Source organism: Schistocerca piceifrons, chromosome 2, assembly GCF_021461385.2.
Source record: "Schistocerca piceifrons isolate TAMUIC-IGC-003096 chromosome 2, iqSchPice1.1, whole genome shotgun sequence".
Taxonomy (NCBI): Eukaryota; Metazoa; Arthropoda; class Insecta; order Orthoptera; family Acrididae; genus Schistocerca; species Schistocerca piceifrons.
In genome coordinates this window covers 99,606,995-99,632,690 of record NC_060139.1, presented here as the reverse complement: position 1 = coordinate 99,632,690, position 25,696 = coordinate 99,606,995, and the positions used below count along the sequence as shown (strand labels likewise).

General features: G+C 40.3%; 1 protein-coding gene across 1 annotated transcript in view; it reads right to left on the bottom strand.

Annotated features, from left to right (window-relative positions):
* The window catches only part of LOC124774092 (ubiquitin-like modifier-activating enzyme ATG7), a 107,293-nt gene that overhangs the window by 64,784 nt on the left and 16,813 nt on the right, over positions 1-25,696 (bottom strand). Inside the window, exons 5-8 of the mRNA XM_047249454.1 lie at positions 19,688-19,915; positions 15,676-15,820; positions 10,441-10,599; positions 1,646-1,834 (exon numbers count right to left, since the gene is read on the bottom strand). Coding sequence (XP_047105410.1) covers positions 1,646-1,834; positions 10,441-10,599; positions 15,676-15,820; positions 19,688-19,915 — 721 coding nt within the window. The remainder of the gene's footprint in view (positions 1-1,645; positions 1,835-10,440; positions 10,600-15,675; positions 15,821-19,687; positions 19,916-25,696) is intronic.

Below are 25,696 nucleotides of genomic sequence, written 5' to 3'. Positions count from 1 at the left end.
CAACTCAACCAATTACTAAAGATAACAGAAGGATTCAGCAATGATATAAGTATGGCTTTTGGAACAGACAAATGTAAGAAAAATAGCATAGTCAAGGGAAAACACACTAAACAAGAAGATTACATATTGGATAACCACAGCGACTGCATAGAAGCGATGGAAAAAATGGATGCCTATAAATATCTAGGATACAGACAAAAAATAGGAATAGATAATACAAATATTAAAGAAGAACTAAAAGAAAAATATAGACAAAGACTAACAAAAATACTGAAAACAGAATTGACAGCAAGAAACAAGACAAAAGCTATAAATACTTATGCCATACCAATATTGACCTACTCATTTGGAGTAGTGAAATGGAGTAACACAGACCTAGAAGCACTCAATACACTTACACGATCACAATGCCACAAATATAGAATACATCACATACATTCAGCAACAGAAAGATTCACATTAAGCAGAAAGGAAGGAGGAAGGGGATTTATCGACATAAAAAAACCTACATTATGGACAGGTAGACAATTTAAGAAAATTCTTTCTAGAACGAGCAGAAACAAGCAAAATACACAAGGCAATCACTCATATAAATACATCGGCTACACCACTGCAATTTCATAACCACTTCTACAGCCCTTTAGATCACATAACATCAACAGATACGAAGAAAGTAAATTGGAAAAAGAAAACACTTCATGGCAAGCACCCGTATCATCTAACACAGCCACACATCGATCAAGACGCATCCAACACATGGCTAAGAAAAGGCAATATATACAGTGAGATAGAAGGATTCATGATTGCAATACAGGATCAAACAATAAACACCAGGTATTACAGCAAGCATATTATTAAAGATCCCAATACCACAACGGATAAATGCAGACTTTGTAAACAACAAATAGAAACAGTAGATCACATCACAAGCGGATGTACAATACTAGCAAATACAGAATACCCCAGAAGACATGACAATGTCGCAAAAATAATACATCAACAGCTTGCCTTACAACATAAACTTTTAAAACAACACGTTCCTACATACAAGTATACACCACAAAATATACTGGAGAATGATGAATACAAATTATACTGGAACAGAACCATTATAACAGATAAAACAACGCCACATAACAAACCTGACATCATACTCACCAATAAAAAGAAGAAATTAACACAACTAATCGAAATATCCATACCCAATACAACAAATATACAAAAGAAAACAGGAGAAAAAATTGAAAAATACATCCAACTGGCTGAGGAAGTCAAAGACATGTGGCATCAGGATAAAGTTGACATCATACCAATTATACTATCAACTACAGGAGTCATACCACACAATATCCACCAGTACATCAATGCAATACAGCTACATCCAAACATATATATACAACTACATAAATCCGTAATTATTGATACATGTTCAATTACCCGAAAGTTCCTAAATGCAATATAACACATACCGTACAGTTAAAAGGAAGTGACGCTTGATCAAGGTCCGCGTCACTCCATTTTCAACTGGACTTAACGTCTGAGAAAGTGAAGATAATAATAATAATAATAATAATAATAATAATAATAATGAGTAATTACAATTGATAAGGATAACATAGCTTGCTATTATGAAAATAATGTTTACCTTTTCCTTACTGGTCGCAATAACTGTTGGTAGCCAACGACTTTCTCTTGAATCTGTCAGAAGAAATATCACATCGTGGTTCTCTATCAGCTGCTCCAGTTTCAGAACAGCTTTTTGGACCTCAGGAAGCATGACTTCCCCAACAGTGTGTCCTGGCATCGGCATATGTAACTGATAGCCAGACGCATTCTGCAAATGTTCAGAGAGTTTCAGCAGGCAGCTGAAAGTAGATAAAGATGTATATGGTTTTTGAAATCTTTTGACATTTCAATATTATTCCACTTCAGTGAGGATAGAATGCCTGTTTTTATCATTATATGGTCTATATTTGCACACAAAATAATCTGTGTCTGTAATTCGCAGGAGCTCACAGATTTTTCTTTTAAACAGTGGAACATGTCTCAGTCTCTCATACACGTATTGAACATGGAGGCATTCAGATGGTTTGCTTTCAAATATTTTCAAATTTTGTTAACTGCAATAGGTTAAAGAAAACATAACTATACAGATTACAATGATGATCATGTCACACATGCATGTACTTACATGTTTGAAAGACTAGCCGTGTAATAATAAGTGCTCTTATAAAAATAATTTCAGATGAGTATTTCTAAACCATCTAAAATGCTAAAACTGGTGAGGTATAATTTTAACTAGAATCATATTCAATCTCTCCCATTTCACACATTCACTAACAGACAAACTTGAGCATGAACATATCTTTTGTTTTAAAATATTCTGTTGCAATTAGATTGGATAACCAAAACAGAGGCTGAAGAGAGAACTCGGAAAGAATTTTAAGGCTCATCCCTTACAGATATAAAACAAGAAAGACATCCAATTTGACAATACACTTAAATTTCCTCTCTAGCAACCTAAGAAGAGGTCTGGACATTACACAAAATGTTTCATTTTATATCATATCCAGTCACACAATAAGCACCAGACAACTGTGGGACCTCTCACCAGAGAAGTGATCAATGCATCAAAGAGCAGTCTTATATTAAAAAATAGTGTTACAAGTATTTCATCTCAGCTGGATGACAAAAACAGTACACCTCAGCTAGGTCATTGGCTACCTGTAGCTTATGGTCTCTAATTTTAGGCCATTCATTCAACTGTGGACACATGACACTGTGCTTTCCTCAACAGTGAAATGAGTGTGTGTAGGATGGGTACATAATCTGTCACAGTACATCCCCAGTCAGCTTTTGCAAGGTGTCATGTTAGCAAAACTTCTTTGACTACATTTCCATATCGAAAATAGTGTTGTTGGTAGTGATGCCACTATGTGCTGTTATTAAAATAAAAATGACACTGATTTGTACATTAGTTTGAATTTGGCAGCCATTTCATTAAGATGTGCTTTATGGTTCTTGCCAAAAATGAAAAAAAAGTGCTCTATTGTTTGACAATTCACTTTTCGCTTTTGAATGAAACCACTCGTGATTAGATAAATATGAAAATGTATTTCATTTATAGTGGTGCTTTGCTATCAGTGTCAACAGTTAGATGTAGATTCAACGAATTTAAACATGGTTCAACATGTATTTTTGATGACGTAACAGTTCCACTGTTAAGTGCAGAAGAGAGAGCTGATAGGTGGAAAGGGTACATTGGTGTCCTCTATGAGAGGGAAAACTCATCTCATTACATGATAGAAGAAGAAGAAACAGGAATCAATATAGAAGAGATATGGAATCCAGTATTAGAATCAGAATTTGAAAGAGCTTTGGAAGACTTATGATAAAATGAGGTAGAAGTTATAGATAACATTCCATCAGAATTCCTAAAATCACTGGGGGAAGTGGCAACACAATGACTATTCACATTGGCGAAATACCATCTGACTTTTGGAAAAACATCATCCACACAATTCTGAAGATAGCAAGAGCCACCAAGTGTGAAAATTATTACACAATCAGCTTAATAGCTCATGCATTCAAGTTGCTGACAAGAGTAATATACAGAATACTCTAAAAGAAAACCTGAGGATGTGTTAGATGATGATCAGTTTGGCTTTAGGAAAGGTAAAGGCACCAGTGTGACAATTCTGATGTTGTGGCTGGTAATGGAAGCAAGACTAAAGAAAAATCACATGTTCACAGAATTTGTCGACCTGGAGAAAACAATCGACAATGTCCAATGGTGGAAAATGTTCAAAATTCTGACAAAAAAATATAGGGGTGTGCCATAGGGAGAGATGGATAATATGCAAAATGTAAAAGAGCCAAGAGGAAACAATAAGGGTGGAAATCCAAGAACAAAGCACTCAGAGTAAAGAGGATGCAAGACAGAGGCGGCAGACTGACAGAAAGGCCATTCCCGGTCAAGAGAAGTCTACTGGTATCAAACATAGGCCTCAATTTGAGGAAGAAATTTCTGAGAATGTATGTTTGGAGTACAGCATTATATGGCAGTGAAATGTGGGCTGTGGGAATACTGGAAAAAAGAAGAATCAATGCATTTGAGATATAGTCCTATAGAAGAATGTTGAAAATTAGGTGGACTGATAAGATAAGGAATGAGGAGGTACCCCACAGAATCACTGAGGAAAGGAATACATAGATGGCACTGACAAGAAGAAGTGCCAGCAGTGTAGGACATTTATTAAGACATCATGGAATAACTTCCATGGTACTTCAGGGAGCTGTGGAGTGTAAAAACTGTGGAGGAAGACAGAGATAGCAACACATCCAGCAAATAATTGAGAACATAGGTTGCAAGTGCTACTGTGAGGTGAAGAGGATGGTACAGGGGAGAAATTCATGGCTTGCTGCATCAAACAATTCAGAAGACAGATGGCTCACAAATAAAATAAAATAAAAATAAGCTTCCTCAAGTGTCATGTAAGTTATTCCATGATGTCTTAACAGATGTCCTATGATCTTTCCCCTTTTTCTTATCAGTGTTTTCCCTATATGCCTTTCTGTGTTGATTCTGTGGAGAATATCCTCTTCTGTACCTTATCAACCCACCTAATTTTCAGCATTTTTCTGAAGCACCACATATCAAATGCTCCGATTCTCTTATTTTCTGGTTTTCCCACAGTCCATGCTTCACTACCATACAATACTGTGTTCCAGATGTACAGTCACAGAAATTTCATCATCAAATTAAGGCCTATGTTTGCTACTTGTAGACTTCTCTTGCCCAGGAATGGCCTTTTTGCCAGTGCTAGTCTGCTTGCTCCATCAATCACGTGTTATTCTGCTGCCTAGGTAGCAGAATTCCTTAACTTCATTACCATCAATCTCGATGTTAAGTTTCCCGCTGTTCTCATTTCTGCTACTCCTTCTTATTTTTGTCTTTCTTTGGTCTACTCTTAATATATATTCTGTACACATTAGACTGTTCATTCCATTCAGCAGATCCTGTAATTCTTCTTCACTTTCACTGAGGATAGCAATGTTGTCAGTGAATCTTACCACAGATATCCCTTCAAATTGAATTTTAATTCCACTCTTGAACCTTTCTTTTATTTCCATCATTGCTTCTTTGATATATATAGACTGAACAATGGTGGCAGGAGACCACATCTCTGTCTTGCACCCTTTTTAATCCAAGCACTTTGTTCTTGCTCTTCCACTCTTATTGTTCTCTCATGGCTCTTGTACATATTGCATATTATCCATCTTTCCCTCTGACATACCCCCATATTTTTTTCTCAGAATTTTGAACATCTTGCACCATTTGACACAGTTGACTGGTTTCTCCAGGTCAACAAATCCTATGAACCTGTCATGGTTTTCCTTTAGTCTTGCTTCCCCTTCCAACTGCAACATCAGAATTGCCTCTCTGGTGCCTTTGTTGTTGTTGTGGTCTTCAGTCCTGAGACTGGTTTGATGCAGCTCTCCATGCTACTCTATCCTGTGCAAGCTTCTTCATCTCCCAGTACCTACTGCAACCTACATCCTTCTGAATCTGCTTAGTGTATTCATCTCTTGGTCTCCCTCTATGATTTTTACCCTCCACGCTGCCCTCCAATGCTAAATTTGTGATCCCTTGATGCCTCAAAACATGTCCTACCAACCGATCCCTTCTTCTAGTCAAGTTGTGCCACAAACTTCTCTTCTCCCCAATCCTATTCAATACCTCCTCATTAGTTGCGTGATCTACCCACCTTATCTTCAGCATTCTTCTGTAGCACCACATTTCAAAAGCTTCTATTCTCTTCTTGTCCACACTAGTTATTGTCCATGTTTCACTTCCATACATGGCTACACTCCATACAAATACTTTCAGAAACGACTTCCTTTACCTTTCCTAAAACCAAACTGATCATCATATAAAACATCCTTGGTTTTCTTTTCCATTTTTCTGTATATTACTCTTGTCAGAAACTTGGATGAATGAGCTGTTAAGCTAATTGTGCAATAATTTTTGTACATGGCATTTCTTGCTATCTTCAGACTTGTGTGATGATGTTTTTTACGAATGTCATATGGTATTTTGCCAATGAGAATAGTCATTTTGCTGCCACTTCCCACAGTGATTTTAGAAACTCTATTGGAAAGTTACCTATAACCTCTGCCTTATTTGATCATAAGTCTTCCAGTTCCAAAACTCTTTTAAATTCTGATTCTAATATCGGATTCCGTATATCTTCAATATTGACTCCTGTTTCTTCTTCTTCTTCTTCTTCTACCATGTCATCAGATAAGTTTTCCTCCTCATAGAGGACTTCAATGTACTCTTTCCACCTATCAGCTCTCTCCTCTGCTCTTAACAATGGAATTCCCATTGTACTCTTAATGTTACCATCCTTGCTTTTAATTTCACCAAAGATTGTCTTCACTTTTCTATATTCTCAGTCTGTCCTTCCATCAATCATTTCTTTTTCAATTTCTCCATATTTTCCATGCAGTCATTTTGTCTTAGCATCCTCGCACTTCCTATTTATTTCATTCCTGAGTGACCTGTATTTCTGTATTCTTGAATTTCCCTACACATTTTTGCACTTCCTTCTTTCATTGATCAACTGAAGTATTTCTTCTGTTACCCATGGTTTCTTCACAATTGCCTTCTTTGTATGTATGTTTTCTTTCCAACTTCTGTGATTGTTCTTTTTAGAGATATCCATTCCTCTTCAAATGAACTGCCTACTGAGCTATTCCTTATCGCAGTATCTATAGCCTCAGAGATCTTAAACCATCTCTCTTCATTTCATAGTACTTCTGCATCCCATTTCTTTGTGCATTGAGTCTTCTTGACTAGTCTCTTACACTTCAGCCTACTCTTCATCATTACTAACTTGTGTTGCGAGTCTATGTTTCCTCATGCCTACACCTTACAATCCAGAATCCGATTTCGGGATCTCTGCTGACCTTGATGTAATTTAACTGAAATCTTGCGACATTTCCTGGCCTTCTCCATTTATACTTCCTCCTATATAATTCTTGAACAGAGTATTCAGTACTACTAGCTGAAATTTATTGCAGAACTCAACTAGTCTTTCTTGTTTCTCATTCCTAGTAACTAGCCCACATTCTGTCGTAGGCCTTTGTTCTACTCCTTCCCCTACAACCACATTCCAGTGCCCCATGACTATTTGATTTTCACCTCCCTTTATGTACTGAACTATCTATTCAATATCATCACATGCTTTCTCTATCTCTTTATCTTCAGCTTGTGACTTCAGCACATAAACGTGAAGTATTGTTGTCGGTGTTGGTTTGCTGTCGATTCTGATGAGAACAACCTTACCACTGCACTGTTCACAGTAATTCACTCTCTGCTCTACCTTCCTGTTCATAATGAATTCTACTCCCATAATTCCATTTTCTGCTGCTGCTGCTTCTTCTATTACTCCACAATCTTCTGACCAGAAATCTTTGTCTTCTTTCCATTTTACGTTGCTGACCCCCACAATATCTAGATTGATACTCAGCATTTCCCTTTTCAAATTTTCCCTACCATGTTTACACTTCTGACATTCCACACTATGACTCATAGAATGTTATCTTTTCGTTGGTTATTCACTCTTTTTCTCATGGTCATTCCTCCCTTGGATGTGCCCTTCTAGAGATCCAAAGGTGGAGGTGGGGGAGATATACTGCAATCTTTTTTGAATAGGGAGATAATCATGACACTTTTTCAATTACATAGGACCTATGTCCCATGGATACACATTGTGTGTCTTTAACACTGTGGTTTCCACTGCCTTTGCGTCCTTATGCCATTGGTCATTGTTGTTTATTCCCATCTCAAGGGCAAGAGAGTGCCCTGAACCTTTATCCGCTCCTCTTCCCTCTCTAACAAGGCCATTGGCTGAATGAGGGTGACTTCTTATGCCTGAACTCTTTGGCTACCATTACAGATATTTTTTATTCAAAATGTAAGCAGTGCCAGGGTTTGAATGCAGGACTGAGGACTTTTTTTATTACCAATCAATGATGCTCCCCCTAGGCCATGGGTGCCTGGACTACAAGGAAGCTGTAGATGTTAACTGTAGAGGAAAACAGAGACTAGAATACATCCAGTAAATAAGTGAGGAAGTATGTTACTAAATTCTACTCTGAGGTGAAGAGGTCGGCACATGAGAGGAAATTGTGGAGTCATGTCAAACCAGTCAAAAGACTGATGACTCAAAAAACTCCCTAGGTCAGGGGCGGGCAAACGTTGCACGCGGCTCATGAGCGCACAGCGCTGCACGTGTGCTGCTCGCGTGCAGTCGTCGACCGGGGCTGTGGCGACAGCCGGCAGGTTGCGGCAGTGTAGTGCCTGGCTAAGTTGCGGACGTTGATGCGAAGCGACCACTACATAGTGAACGTTATATTTGAAGTACCGGAAAATGCAGAGTGAAACAAGGAAACGGAGAAGTGGAGATTTGCTATCTTTTAAAAAGGAGTGGGAGAATCATTTTTTCTTTGTGCAAAAACGTGAAAATTCGAAGTTTTTAATATCTGGCAATATTCTCCCTGGTCAGTGGAAGTTTAGTATTGAAGGCTATTATAATAAATTTCACAAGGACGAGTACAATTTATTGTCAGATTCTGAGCGGATGGGGAAACTGACTGAGTTTAAGGGCAGGACTCGAACCTCAGCCGGGACCAGCCGCACAGTCCACGACTGCAGCGCCTTAGACCACAGGAGAGGAATCTGTCATAGTTGCTGTTGTCCAGTGAGATCTGCGACTTTCTTTCGTCATGTCTCTCATGTAACTGATTTAACATTTTATGGAGCACTGTTTTCAATTTTTCAGCACAACAGTGATAGCCCAGCGGTATGTGCAAGTCATAAGATTGCGCTTAATATAGCGAGAGCTGGAAAACCATTGGCAGAATTAATACGTCTCGGTTAAGAGCAAACATCAGTGATGAAAGTTTGCGTAACTGTTTGCGTTTGTCTGAATGTAGAAATTTTGTTCCAGATATTATACGTATTGTAAACTCCACCAGTGATAATTAAATAAAACGTATCGTAGGTAATAAGTACTCTTTCAAACCATGATTTCTTTCAAGCACTCCTAATAACATTATTCCTTCATTCAATAAAGCAAGCTAGGAGACAAAACACATTACAGAGAAAGGAGTGGACAGACGGTATGGTGTGGAGGGGAGATAAGCGGGTTGCCAGCTTGCCCCTGTGTGCACGCAGAACACCTGTTAACTGCACGCGTGCAAGTGCACCGCACACGTGCAGGATTCCTGCCCGCCCCTGCCCTAGGTGATTACTTGCTAAATGCTGTCTCCCTGTACCCACACAGATTGTACAGTTGCTTGATAATGTTATTTATTCCTGTACCTGTATCCCGAATAAACAGGTCGTTATTTCTAATCTACTTTACTGCTGTTTTATCTGTATGTACCGAGTTCCAGTGCATACTAGTTGTGGATGGTAGTTTTGAGCGAGGGGTGAGGTAGATGGACATCAACTTTTGAAGTATTTAACCAATGGTATGAGTAGCTTCCTCACCTAGTGAGAGACATTTTGCTTAATTTTATGGTTAGTTTGAAGGTCAATTATATTGCGTGTGCTCACAGACTCAGATATTTCCTACAAACAAATCTCCTGGCAGTCTCTTCCTCTGACAAATATGGCTCTTACTTTCACCCAGGATCTGAATGCCCCGATACGTTACATCACCAAGAATATGACTTTCTCAAATCAGGCCCTGAAATCAGATCATCCATCACTAATTTCCTCCTTATACCACCACTGTCATATTCTGCCGGCCTCCTAACCTCTGTAACATACTCATGAAACATATGAGATTCCAAGGCTGTCATTTCGACAACTACAATGGTTCCCACTGTAAAATCTGTCCGATGTACCCACTTCACTCCATTTACCCCAACCACACCACTGATACATTCTAAAGTGTCCAAGACAGTGCAACACATGAATCTTCATGATTTGTTTACCAACTATCATGTGTTCAATGCACAGTCCTGTTTTTTCTTATAGGGATGACAAATATTAAATTTTTTACTTCACTCTTGTCTGTTCTGTCATCTCCAAACTGATGCTGGCTGTATTAGACCTACTCTCTGATGCCTGCTCCTTAACATTTGTCTCCCTTCATCCACTCAACAAATGGATCCTACCTAATCTATGGTCTGAGTGAGTAATCCCTCTTTCCAACCTTCCCTGACCAATTTCTCTTTCCTCTCTGGAGGAAAATGAAGTTCCTAAAGCTACAATTAGTATTTTATACTCTTGTTTTTGTTTATGTTACCAAAAATTTTTGGCCCATGAAGATAACTACTGACCAGCCATTTGCCTCCTTATAATACACCAGTTTTCTCATTTGAATTTTCAGACTGATAAAACTCTTAACTTTAATTACTTACAACTCCAGGAAAAATAGTTTTCAAAGATTCAGCTGCTGCAACAGCCTTAGGATGGCCCCCATGCAAACAGTCTTCATATTTGTACAGTGACTGCCTAACTGGATTTGAAAAAGAAACAGTGCCACTGTCTACAAATGTTATGGTGTGCACTCCCCATGCCTGTAAAGAAAATACAAAAAAGCTAGAGATCAAACATTACAGGTATTAATGGCGTACTTCCAAGTGTTCAATTGAGTTTTGATTTCCATTTCTGCACAATACTTTGTCCAACGACCCAGTTGTCTTCTTCAGGTGTGATGAATTACACTATTGTGTGTACTCATTGCCTATACTCCAACCAGGCCGTCGGAATACAGGCAATGAATACACATTATAGCATAACTCACAGTACCTGGAGAAAACAACTGTGTCAGTCATTAATATATTTGCAAAAACAGAAATACAGACTTGACTGAACACCTGGAAGTACATCTTAATCACGTCAAGAAAATCTGAGAGATCAGATTACCTATATTCTTCTTGAAAATGATATATTAATTACAACTAGGATTCATCAAGAATTGTTAGCAAATGTTCTGCAGAAACACTTCATATCCAAGCAATGTGATAAACATAGTGACAATGTTAATCTTTATGACTTTCAGCAATTGCATTACTTCCCAAAGTTTCAGAAATTCTGTAGTTTGTACAAACATTAATTAAGAGCTCTTTAGCTGAAATTAACACACCAAGACTGAACAGAAAGCAAAATAATTGTCACAGGAAGATAACAAGAACAATTCATACTAAACAAAAACATAAAAAAATTGTAAAGTGTAGTTATTAGGCACCAACCACTATCAGTTCTTTCTGAATGTAATTAGACACTAGATGTGAATAGGGAAAAAAGGATGATACTTTGTCCACCCATGAGCAAATACTGAAACACAAATGGTATCTCCAGTATCTATAATGGGAACAAAATCATAGATTCTTCAAAGAAAAACAGACTATAAAAACAGTGTGAGAAACAAAGGAATACTAAATCCTCTCACTGACTAGCAGACAATATAGTTGACTGTTGATGCAATGGGGAAAAGAAAAAAAGGAGTTGCAGATAACTAAAAGATTAATTCTGCAGAAAGTGAAACATATCCAAGGAAACATGCAATAGCAAGCTAAAATATAAAACAATGAAAAACAGACAAGCACGTATTTTAATGAATGTTGGGGGAAGAGTTTATAGATAAGAGATATTATTTATATTGAATCCTAATTTTATTTTCTCTCTTTGAAATTCTGAACAGGATATCTTCTGATTGCCTGATAACTATTGTGCTGTAGTGGTTTACATTTATCTGAATTATATTAAGTTGATAAATAGTATGAATTTATATGCATTATGGCTGAAATGCAACAATGTAACGCTCTCTCTTATTTTTTTCTTTTGTAATAGGGCCACTGGCCTTTCTGCACACTGAGTGAGCAAAAGACATGGGAAAGCACTGTGACATGAATCAGTTGCTGACAGCTGAAGCCTATGTGGTGCATTTGTCTCTATATTGTCTTGTTAGAAATGGATTCTGGAAGCATGATGCACCTCATTCAAAATGGCAGTGATCTGACATTGTCCTTTAAAGATATGCAGAGGTGACATGGTGTCCATCCTTCAGACACTTGTGGTTATCCTGTGTAGTGGTTTTTTGCATGTGGAAATACTGTCTCAACAATACTGACAATCCACTCCAGACAAAGTTTCACTTGGAAAACTGAACTCTTGTGTATTCTCCTATATGCTGTGCCCCATGCCTCTTGCATTATCACAACCCCATGTTCAAACTGGGTAAACACGTGATGTGGAGCCATGATTACAGCATGCATGTCTGTAACAGATGGCTCACATATCATGCCTATACTCACACTTTAAGCATCATCCAACCACAACATTCAGACATCATACATGGCTCATTTTCAGCTGGGATGAACCTTCCCGCGTCTTTTGATCACTAAGTTTATAATGGCGTGTATATGTTTACAATGAAGGTACATCATTAGAACACTGCTTGACAACTTCTAAGGAACAACTGCCAATTGCTATGTAACCGCAGACAATAGCTACGGAACACCCAATCAATGATAGTAAAATGAAATGTAGAGGGCGAGATGTGTTAACTGCACTAAAGCTTGTGCACAAACGTTCTGTACGCATTTGACAATTCATGCAGCAAGGTGTTTGATGATTGTTGTGGAACCGATTAGTGAGACATTCTGTGTGGTGTCACAACATGTCTGCAAAACACCATCTGAGTGCTTACGATTGTGGATGAGCAGTCTGATGGTTTGAAGTCAGTTAAAGTGTTACTACTACAGCCACAATAACTGGGTGTTTCCAAAAGTGTCATCACACAATTAAAAAAAAAAAAAAAAAAAAAAAAAAAAAAAAAAAAGGGCCACTGAAGGTGGAAATGCTATACAAAAGCATGTCAGTAGTCACATCTGGACCACCGCACCACAAGAGGATTGTGATAGTAAAAGACGAAAAGGATCAGACAGCTCATGCCTAGGCAGATCGCTGGACACATTGCAACCACTACCAGTACAACTGTCTGTCAGAATCATTCTGCTATGATTATGTCAGGATGGTTTATATGCCCAGGAGCCTGTAAAGTGCATCCCACTTCAACCACGACATCATTGAGAAAGAGTTCGTTGGTGTACGGAGCATGTTGGTTGTGGTCAGCAACAGTGGCCCAGAGTGGTGTTCTTTAATGATTCCACTTCACAGTGGCAAGTGATTTGGGGCAGCAATTACTGTGGAGAGAGAAGGGAACATGTTAAATACCAAACAATGTTCACGGACATCATCCGTATGGCCTAGGCATTATTGTGTGAGCAGGCACTGTGCATGATGGCCAAACACGGCTGTATATCTTTGCATGAGGTACTGTTACAGTACAGTGGTGTTGCAGGGAGAATATTCTGGATCACGTTCATCTGTTTATGGATGGCAATGCCTGCCCACACAGGACTGTTGAGATTCGGATACACTGGAAAGTAATGGTATTGAATGTATGGGGGAGCCTGGACACTTCCCAAACCTAAACTCTTCAGAGCATACCTGGGATGCTCTTGGCAGACGTGTTTCTCAATGAACACCCTTCCCTTACCCATGCAAGAACTGAAAGCAGCCTTGAGAGAGAAGTGGGACAGTATCCCCCAAGACTCCGCAACAGTTTGGTAGCCCAGCATGACTAACAAGTGCAGAATGTGCATTAGTGCCTGAGGAGGGCATATTCTTCACTGAGAGTCTGACCTGTGTCAGACATGAATGTTATTTATATCTGTTATCCTGCTTTCCCATATGGTGTAATCTGTACCATTTTTAATTATAAATGGGAAGGTAGATGTAAAGGCATGGAGCAACTGATTGAGTGTGAGTTGGGATACAATTTTGAAATACATTTATTAATATAAGCAATGTCGAGACAATCTTAAGAAAACAGCAATAAAATATGATATTTTGTAAATAGAGACTAGACTCGAACAGACTGATGGATCAATACCCGTGCCACCATAAAAACACAGAAGTTAATAACCACTGATATAGCAGATCTAAATGATCTTTCAACATATCGATCAAAAGCTTTCTCAGTAATGCACAAATATTTGGGAAAAAAACCCACATTCAGCACAAAATTAATCATTAACTGACATTAATAAGAAACTAGCCAACAGGCCATAAAATTACTCATTCCATATCACCATTAATCTCATAAACATGAGAAATGGATTTAACGAATTCTCAAAGTGGAAAACTAATAATTAACATCAATGCATTAGAAAGGCTAATTTAGGAAAATCATCACATCAAGTATTTAGCTAATCAGTCTTAGCCAAATAGTCATACATTACAACCAACACTTTGAAATGCACCGCCTTCAAGAATCCTCGATAGGGAAATAACATGGGTGCATTAAAATGATTCCGTTAAATACATCGTTACCTTGAGTACTTCATGAATTACACTTTGTAGAATGAGCATACACTAAAACAGCACCCTGAGGTTTAAAAGACAAAACATATCTTACATTACTCTCTGTGTGGCGACAAAAGGGTAAGTACCTCGCACAATCACAAAATGTCTGCACCAGTCATGTCTCACGGAAGTTACACAACTTTTAATGTGTCTTACTTTCCTACTATGACCTGCATTCACCTATTACAAGTCTGAAGGGGGATAGATTGCCCCACTGGGTTAATGATACCAATTCATCCAGGACTAATGCATGCCTCCGAGTACAAAAGTCACACACAGTTCTTGGAGCTGTTCTGCCAAACCACCAGAGTTGACAGACAGCTTGGGCACGTAATTCCAGTGACCAGCAATATGGGCACACCACATAGTCCACAATCCACCCAAGTTTGCTGTCACATCATAAATGTCCACCTCTATCCTGGCTGTCGCTCCCAGCTCCATTCGTCACTGCACCATCTAGCGCGTGCGACCTCGTCATGCCATTGTGTGGTGTTGACCACGCACTCTATCCTTACAGAAGGAGGGCTGTCGCTGCCAGCTCCATTCATCACTGCACCATCTAGCGCGTGCGGGAGCGTGTGACCTCGTCATGCCATTGTGTGGTGTAGACCATGAACTCTATCCTTACAGAAGGAGGAAGATAGAAAATAGGTGGTACCAATGCTGACGTGGTACACTGCACAAAAATTTCTCTGTTCCTTAGCAGCTGTCAAGCAGTGTATATTAGCATATAAACATTATGGAAGTTAATATATTATATATTGTGGCATACAGAAGTAAGTACAGAAGATAAACATATGAAACTCCAGGAAAACAACCACACTCGTGTAAAAGAAAACTACCAGATCAAGGCTGACAGACGGGAATAGGAAAAGAATATTCTCTTTAAGTTTTGAGGATTGGGAGAAAAAGTGATAACTTTTCCTTTGATACATCACTAGAATAAATTTTCTTTATCTTGACCCATTATCTGTGTCATGTTTTCTTCTTAATGTGGGATTTGCCAGTTGTTGCATCTGATTTAACATTTGCATTTGTGTTTACGCCACTCTAGGTATGAATGTTTTCATGTTAGCAACTGATAAATACATACTGCTCATACCTTCATGTGATGAAAACCATTAATATTTTTCCAAATATTACAACAAAGCAAATTACTTATCTGCTAACAAGATATATATAAGAAATTAGGTAGGTAGGATGGAATTCACTGAACTAACAAGAAGAGTACGCGCAACGGCACAGCCCAATGTTCCAGCTCCAAGGAGGAGGCAGCGAGTTTGTCGCACCACATCAAGATCCAGATTTGGCACAAGTCGCCACTTCATCAGTTTTAAGTTCAGCTGTACAGATGTTTCAGCAAGCCTGTGTAAAAGGGTTAATAACTTCATTAATTAATAATGAGTACTGAAACTGAATAAGAAGAAATGACAAACATGTACTATACAGAAAAAAATTCCTTCAGTTTGCAGCTAAAATGGAAATGAAAGATCAAAAGACACACAAAGCTGGAAAATAAGTTGTTATTATGCTCCTTGAGGAAGTCCACACCCCTCAGAGTTGCTTCTTATGAATGATTCCGTACTGGAGTTTTTTTATATTTCTAACTGTTTGACAGCAAGTACGCAGACATGAAATAACTCTTAAGGACACTCCAATTACATTTACTAGCTCACACTGAGACTGATCTGCCTCTCTCATATACCAATGGCTCCCCATGGCACAGATTCTGGTACATCAATTGCAAGACCTTTACCCACACGGTTTGCATTATATGAATATTATGCACATAATTTGAAAATATTTAAATTTAGTGTTTGGTTATTAGGTGTAACACAAAAAGTGAGTACAGAGCAAGGATAGCTCAAATGGTAAATTATGTAGATCTAATACTGAACTTGTTTAAATAACACTGATTGCAGACACAAGTTGCTCAAATTGTTTACTTTTCAAACTGAATGTCTTTCCAACCAAAAACCATTCTGAACTGTTGAACATCCCGCCAAAGGAGGCTGAAAATGGTGCCATTTAAATCCTTTCTATGGCTGCAAGGCAGTGGTCCTACCAAACCCATAATACTGAACATTTGGTCTACTCCAGAAAAGTAAGTCACCAGCCATGCTACCTGACAGCTGTCATGGTCGGAGATGGAATGATGTGAAGGTCAAGCTAATAAATGTGGCATTTATTTTCCAATGGACTGAAGAGCAGCCTTTACAGTTATTGCTAAGCCACTGGCAATGTTGCAAACATTAGTTGTAGAATAAAAATCATTGCAAGCAGATGAGGCAGGATAAAAAGAAAATATTGTAGCAGAACTCATGTAATTCCCTTCACTAGGAACAACAGAAGGGCGAAGCTAGTACTGACATTTAGAAACAAGGATCCAAAGCAACTGTCATATTCTATGTAACAACAATACTTTAAGAAATTAAATGCAGAGGATTACAAAAAATATGTATATGGTACACTGAAGACTGGATAAGGAAGTACTAGATTTGGTAACAGCACATGGGCAATGAGGATATCTTCTAAATGTAATGACTATCTGATCTAAGGACCATCACACCTAAGTTCACCAGACAAAATATTAGTCATCCTCTTAAAGCAGTACACTGCTCACTTCAAAGGGATGTTGATGGTGTAGAAATGGTGACCCTCCACTGGTCACCCCAGTTGTGGCAGTCATGTGGTGTGAATGTGCTAGCTGGTTGTATGTACCGTATTTACTCGAATCTAAGCCACACTTTTTTTCTGGTTTTTGTAATCCAAAAAACCGCCTGCGGCTTAGAATCGAGTGCAAAGTAAGCGGAAGTTCTGAAAAATGTTGGTAGGTGCCGCCACAAGTGACTTCTGCCATCGAATATAGGTAGCGCTGCATAGGCATGCTTTGCAGGCACAAAGATAAATACTAGCGCCAAAACCTCCGCGTCAGTAAATAAATTAAAAAAATAAGGGTGGAACACGAGCCTTCTTCTCCGCCCCGAGTTTCGACCACTGCATTTTATACATTATCCAACGAAATAAATACAAATTCCGTATTGTTCATCTTCGAATGTAGCAGCATTTCAATGTACTACGAAAATCCGACTGGCAAAACTGTTTGGGATGTTTGTCAATATGGCCAACCCCACGTTCTGAATTTTGTCCTACCTGTGAGAAGAGATGGTTGCTAATAGGAACTTTTATGAATTGTGAATCACATACAGTATTCTCTTTGCCATAAGAATAATACGAATATAAACATTTTGCCGTGTATTCTTTCATGTTTGCTGCTATCTCATTTAAATCCTGCCTGCCTAATAAACTACGAAACTTGGGTGAGACAACAGCAAACGCAGAAGAATATACATATCATGTCATGTTTATATTCGTATTATTCTTATGCCTAATAGTGATACAGTCAGAAATGAAGCACGGCAATTAATTAGATTCTTAAATCTAAGATGACTCTAATTTCTGTGCAGAATGTAATGTACTGAAGAGGCGTCTGCAAAGATTTTCAAACGGAGAAAATTTTTCGCTAAACTCTCGTTCAGAATGTCTCCCATCAAAAGCAGTCTATTATTTAGTTCTTGTTGATCATTATCAAAGAAAGAAGCAGTGTAAGTAACAACAAACAGCAGTCTCTTGCCGTTGTTTTGCTAATGAAATGATTTCTCTCTTTTTTTATTGTAAGTGGCGGTAGCGCGCACGAAAACAAGCCATGCCACGAGTGGGGACAGGCCGTATACACTCATATTAGAATGCGACAAACAATTCATGACACAGTACAGTAATGCATTTTCAGCTTAGAGTGACGTAAACACCTATAACAAAGAGAACGGCACTTACCAGATCAAAGCAAAATAAGCAATCAATTCAAACCAGACGTGAAAAAGGAAAGGTACCTGTATAAATACGGACGGAGTGCGTGACGCATAGCAATGGCTACCCAGTAAAGCTTAACTGCTAAGCTTACGACTCGAACCTACTGTAGCTGTATCATCATTCATTCGACCTAAATTGTGTCTCATATTACAATGGACCATTTTTGTTTCGATTTGTAGGTGTGGCCTAAAACTTTTCTCTCCCCTTGAATTTCGAGTCTCAAATTTCAGGTGCAGCTTAGATTTGGGAAACTTTTTTTTTCTTGATTTCGAGTCTCATTTTTCAGGTGCGGCTTAGATTCGAGTGCGGCTTAGATTCGAGTAAATACGGTAATCAACTTAGAAGGATTGATCAACATGGAGATGTGATAGAATGGCAGAAAGGAGATATTGTGTTTGAGTGAGCCCATGACTCCACAGTGAATGAAGTTGTCATATCTACTGGTGCATCAATGCAGATTGTCCAATGTGTCAACTGCTATTATTCTCACACAGGAAGAGACTTACTCATGACTGTCGTGGCCTTTCCCTGGGCAAGTAAATAGTATTGTGGAAGTGCTGGATGTGGACACCTGGTGACATAAAGAGGTTTGGGTCAGTTCTGGAGTGGAAAATCCAGGTTCAAGTCCCAGTTTGGCACAAATTTTTCTGTCTCACGAATGAAATGTACAGTTGAAGTCTCATTGTATTTGCAGTTTCATACGTTTCTTGTACTTCACTCAGCTGTAGATCGCAGCAGTGCACAGCAGACAATGCATACTAGACTGCCAAATACAGACACTACAAACAGTATTTAAATGACTAGGCAAAGCCACAACAATAACAAGTAAGTCTCCTCCAGTGTGGGAATCACAGCAACTGTGTGCGAATAACAGCTACTGTGCAAGTGCTGGATGTGGACACATGGTGATAAGGAAACTTGGGCCAGTCCTGGAAGCATACTCAGACAGCAGAATTGGTTAAGGTGACTGCTCACATAAAGTGGGAAATCTAGCAGATATTATGGGAGGTAATTTATACATAACAAGAACAAGAGTGGACCCAGTATCAATCCCCATGCTACACCTGTAGTGATTATTCCCCATTCTGAAGATGCTGTTTCATTGTGTACACTGAGTTCTGTAAGGTAACACACTGTCGTTTTAGTTAGATAGGATGAAAACTAGACACCAGTGAGCTCTCCAATACCATCATATTTGAGTTTCTCTAGGACAATTCTGTAACAGCACAACCAGATAACACAATATACACACATATAACTCAGTTTCTTAGTAACTGTTATGTTTTCTGATTTAATAATTTACATTTACAGTCTCAAGAAGTTCCGTGTTTTTTGGAAAAAAAAACTCTTTGAGGAACTCACTTGGCAGGATCCATAGAAGCACTGAGTTTGGCAAGTCGAGGACCAAATTTTCCTTTTTCATTGCGTTGCCAACCAATCCATGATGGAGTTATCTTTGGTGGCGCATTATCTTCAGTAGGTAGTTCAATATTTAGTACAAGACTGGAGAATGCAGACCAACTTTGACCATCTCCACATTTTTGTAGGCGTAGAGCTATTAACTGAAGTGGTTTACCTAAAATCTCTTTACTAAAAAGAAATAATATGTATTACACACATTATGTAATGAGAAATTATAACTTAATATATGTTTAGGATTATTTCATCATGTGAAAAGATAGCATGCTAAAGCTGAAGTGTGAACGAAGAAAAGTAAGAATCTTACTTTTGTGAAATGGGCCCTCATAAACATGCAAAAGCAGACTATAGAATGGTACGCAAGTAGAGTGAAACACTGGAAAAATTTATCAGTACAGCTCCCTTCAGTGTTTTTCGATAGTTTACTTAATGATTTATAATGTAACTAGGTAGGTAAAAAATCTACTCACCAAGTGGTGGCAGAAGAACACACATACAAAAAAAGGTTTTAAGTATGCACGCTTGCAAAGCCAGTGGCTCCTTCTTCCAGCAGAAGAGTTGAAGGGAAGGAAGAGGGTTGAAGGAAAAGGACTGGAGTGGTTTAGGGAAAGGAGTAGAGTTTGGAAAAGTCACCCAGAATCATGGATCAGAGGAGACTTAGTGTCCGGTAAGTCTCCCCCGACATGGAGTTCTCGTGGCTTTTCTGAACTCTACCCTTTTCCCTAAACCTATCCAGTCCTTTTCCTTCACCCTTCTTCCTTTCCATTCTGGCGGAAGGAGGAGCCACTGGCTTCAAAAGCTTGCATACTTAAAAACTTTTTTTTTTTTTTTTTTTTTTTTTTAAATATATATGTGTGTTCTTCCATTCCCACTTGTTGAGTAGATTTTTTTATCTATCCAGTTACATTATATTGTCAAAAACTGATTATTTTCGTTGTTACTTAGTGAATCAGATTTTCTCAACATGTAACACGACTCCCAGTCACATGATTGAGACACACTGTTACGGCAGGTCTTAGATTTGACAGCAACAGCATGATGCTCTCTACATACATTAGATGATGTGCGCTGACAAAGTATGTAGTATACAACAGGACCCACAGGCTGTGGGACAACTGTGACTCCTATATGCACTCTTCTGCATCCATGGGAAATGCTGCAGAGAGCACGACTCCAGATACTTGTAGTGACCGGTCAGTTTGTTACTGAACAACTTCCACCTTGTATAGCTGCTGTTTATTTGCAGCAAGTCACATAAAGTAATGGCAGCATAGTTCATCATGACCTTAGGTTACAACAGTATTTCAGTCAAATAAATTTCCACTGCAAATTTGATACACATCCTGCTATTACATTTTAACACAATGTTACTCATTTTTGTTTCCTTAATTATTCATAATGTATTTGAACATTTCACAGATAGGTATCCTACATGTTATATGTGCAGGAAATTACAAAATGGTATTTTTCCAGGTTAGATTGAGGGTTCACTGAAAGTAACCACTAGTGCCAGGCAATGTATCTCAGAGGATCTCTGAATCCCTGGGATTTATTGGGAAATCTTGTAACAACCACACTATCTGGGCACGCCTTAAATAGTGACCAAGAGAACATTTGGTTGGCTGGTTGGGTTGGAGAAGGGATCAAACTATGTGGTCATCAGTCCCTCCGACCTTGGGATAACTAAAACCGATAAAACCTCACACTATAAGAGGGAAATACAATGGCCATAAAATTGCAAACTATTGACAGAGTGGGAAGGAAGAAGGCAGAAGAAGAAAGGAGGGAAAGAAAGCAATGAATGACAGCAGCATGAAGAAAGAAGCACAGGTAGACAAGGTAGACACTCAAGATAAAACAGACTCCATAAGCAGAGGAGTGGGAAGACAGATGGCTGGGGTGAACCACCAAGCCCAATCAAAGCCAGTCCAGTCGGGGCGAAGGGGGGAGCAAGACAGCCTGCCATCCCCTCCACACACCAATAAGGTTGAAGGTTCCACCCTTAAATAAAGCAATTAAAAAAAAAACCTGTAAAATGAGATCAGCCGCTGAGGCATTGTCAGCCAACACCAGGGGTTGCGAGTCAGGAAAGCCAGAATTCTGTCACATGACAGTTAAGTTGGGACAGTCCATTAAGAGGTGAACCACAGTCAACATCAATCCACAACGACAGAGAGGGGAGTCCTCACAACGGAGGAGATAGCTGTGAGTCAGCCAAGCATGGCTGATGCAGAGCCAGCAAAGGACGACAGAGGCCTTACGAGAGGCCGGTAAGGAGGACCGCCACATAGCTGTAGAATCCTTTATCATCCTGAGCTTGTTCAGAGAAGAAAAAGTGTACCATTCTGCATTCCAAAGTCCCAAAACCTGATGACGTAATGCCAAGTGAAGATCTATTTCCGGAATGCCAACAGCAAGTTAGTAGCCATGGATCCCAACATGGCCTGGGGTCCAAGTGAAAACCACTGAGTATCCATGTTGATCAAGAAGAGAAAGGGAGTCCTGGATAGCTATGACCAACAGATGGCGAGGGAAGCACTGGGCGATAGTTTGCAAACTACTCAAGGAGTCACTACAGATAGCGAAGGACAGTCCTGAGCAGAAGCGGATACGGTCCAGTGCGTGCAAGATGGCTCTCAATTCTGCAGTAAAAACACTGCAGCCATCTGGCAAGGAACGAAGTTCCTTGTGTCTCGCATAGGTGTAAGCATAACCAGTGTGACCAGCAACCATGGAGCCATCAGCATAAATCACTTCTGAACCCTGGAATGAACTGAGGAGACAGTAGAAATGGTGGTGAAGGGCCTCCGGAGGGACAGAATCCTTTGAATTCATGGAGAGATCAAGACAGAGCTGTGGCCGAGAGATGCACCACAGAGGGGTATGTGTGTGAGTGGAGAAAAGAGGCGGTACAGGCAAGTGCTGGAGCTCAGAAAAGAGCAACTGAATGCGGGCAGCCATGGTAAGCCCACATTGTGGCCGCTGCCGTGGGAGGTTGATCTCCGCGTCTGGATAAAGGAGACCATATTTAAGTCATACCCCACGGTGGCGGATGGGGTCTAGTATCTGGAATGTCAAAGGTGACGCAGAACCATAGACATGACTCCTGTAGTCTAAATGAGACTGGACCAGTGCTTTGTACAATTACAGTAGAATAGAGCAGTTTGCACACCAGGTGGTATTGCACAGACATCTAAGAACATTGAGATGTAACCAGCATGTCCTCTTCAGATGGCGAAGATGAGGGAGCCATGTCAACTGGAAATCGAAGACCAGACCCAAGAAGCACTGGCCGTCCACCACCTCGAGGGACTGGCCATCGAGGAACAGGTCCAGATGGGGATGGACTGTACGGCAACAGCAGAAATGCACGACACGCAACTTGGCCACCGAAAACTGAAAACCATGGGAGAGAGCCCAAGATTGCGAGAGGTAGATTGCCCCCTGTAGACGGCATTCTGCAGTTCCCATGACGGAGGAAGCAACGTACACTCATGCTCATAAATTAAGAATAATGATGATACATGGTGAAACAATGGTCTGGTTGGTGGTTTGCGGGTTTAAATCACCTCAGGGTATGACCATGTGGTGCATTTGACCTGCAGTCATCGCACAGTGGCGCTGGCAGCAGTCCACATACGCAGAGGTGTGTTGGTGCATGTCAAAGTATGGTGCAGCGAGTAAGTGTGCAGATGTTTTCAGACGTGCTAATGGTGATTGTGTGTTGAAAACGGCTCAAAGAACACACATATTGATGGCGTTATGAGGGGTAGTATACTAGGGCGACTGGAGGCTGGTCAAACACAGCAGGTCGTAGTACAGGTCCTCCGTGTGCCACAAAGTGTGATCTCAAGATTATGGCAATGATTCCAGCAGGCAGGAAATTGTCCAGGACGTCCACAGTGTACAATACCACAAGAAGACCGATATCTCACCATTAGTGCCCGCAGACGGCCACGGAGTACGGCAGGTAGCCTTGCTCAGGACCTTACTGCAGCCACTGGAACAATTGTCTGCAGACACACAGCCTACAGATGACTGAGAAGACATAGTTTATTTGCCTGGAGACCTGTAAGGTGCATTCCACTGATCCCTGGTCACAGGAGAGCCAGTAGTGCCTGGTGTCAAGAGCACAGTATATGGTCATTGGAACAGTGGTCCCAGGTTATGTTCACAGATGAGTCCAGGTATAGTCTGAATAGTGATTCTCACTGGGTTTTCATTTGGTGTGAACCGGGAACCAGATACCAACCTCTTAATGTCCTTGAAAGGGACCTGTATGGAGGTCGTCGTTTGATGGTGTGGGGTGGGATTATGATTGGTGCATGTACACCCCTGCATGTCTTTGACAGAAGAACTGTAACAGGTCAGGTGTATAGGGACATCATTTTGCACCAGTATGTCTGCCTTTTCAGGGGTGAGTGGCTCCCACCTTCCTCCTGATGGATGATAATGCACGGCCACACTGAGCTGCCATCGTGGATGAGAGCCTCGAAACAGAAGATACCAGGCGAATGGAATGGCCTGCCTGTTCTCCAGACCTAAACCCCATCGAGCACGTCTGGGATGCTCTCAGTCGACGTATCGCTGCACGTATTCAAACCCCTGTGACACTTCAGGAGCTCCGACAGGCACTGGTGCAAGAATGGGAGGCTATATCCAAGAAGCTGCTCAACCACCTGATCCAGAGTATGCCAACCCGTTGTGCGGCCTGTGTACGTGTGCATGGTGATCATATCCCATACTGATGTCAGGGTACATGCGCAGGAAACAGCGGCATTTTGCAGCATGTGTTTTGGGATGGTTTTCTCGACATATAACCAATACTGTGCACTTAAAGATCTGTACCGTCTGTGTTCCCTATGTGCTTGTGCTATTAGCACCAGTTTTGTGTAGTGCCATGTTGTGTGGCACCACATTCTACAATTATCCTTAATTTATGAGCATGAGTGTAGATACAAAAATCGTCAGCATACAAAAAGGGGGACACTGTCAGCCCAGCAGCCACCACCAGTCCATTAATGGCTACAAGAAATAGAGGGACGCTCAGCAAGGAACCCTGTGGAACCCCATTTTCTTGCAGATGGGAAGTGCTGTAGGTGGAACCAATTTGGACCCGGAAAGAGTGACAAGAAAGAAAGTTACGGATAAAAATGGGCAGAGTGCCACGAAGGCCCCATTCGTGAAGGGTGGTGAGGATCTGGTGGCGCCAGGTGGTGTTATAGGCTTTATGAAGGTCAAAGAAGACTGCAATGTGTGCCGATGGGCAAAAGCTGACCAGATATCAGACTCCAGGTGGACCAAGTTATTCACCATAGAGTGGCCACAGTGAAAACCACCTTGAGTCAATGATAAAAGGTTGTGGGATTCAAGCCACTGACTCACCAGGCATTCAAGGAGCTTGCAGAGGGTATTGGTAAGGTTAATTGGACAGTAGCTATCCAACTGAAGAGATGGCTTCCCAGGATTCAACACCAGAATAACAGTGTAGGAAATACCCCCTCACTCCACAGACGGTTGAAAAGGGTCAGTATACGATGGTGGCCAGCCACTGATAAGTGTTGGAGCATTTGGTTATGCATCTAATCCGGTCCAGGAGCCATGTCAGGACAAAGGGTGAGGGCGCTGGTGAATTCCCACTCGCTAAGTGGGGCTCTAAGCAGCGAGAAACAAAAGACAAAGGCAATCATTCTGAGCACTCTTTCAGGAGGAGGAATTTGGGCAGATACTGAGTAGATGCAGAGGCTTGGGCAAAGTATTGAGTGAAATGCTCTGCGACAAAGTCTGGATGGGTAAGGACAACACCATGCACAGAAATTCCTGCAATGCCGGTAGGAGGACGAGGGCCAAAAATTCGCCTGAGTTTTGCCCAGACTTGTGAAGAGGAGGTGTGTGGTCCTATGGCAGCCACATATTGTTCTCAGCAAATCAGTTTCTGAAATTTGATTAATG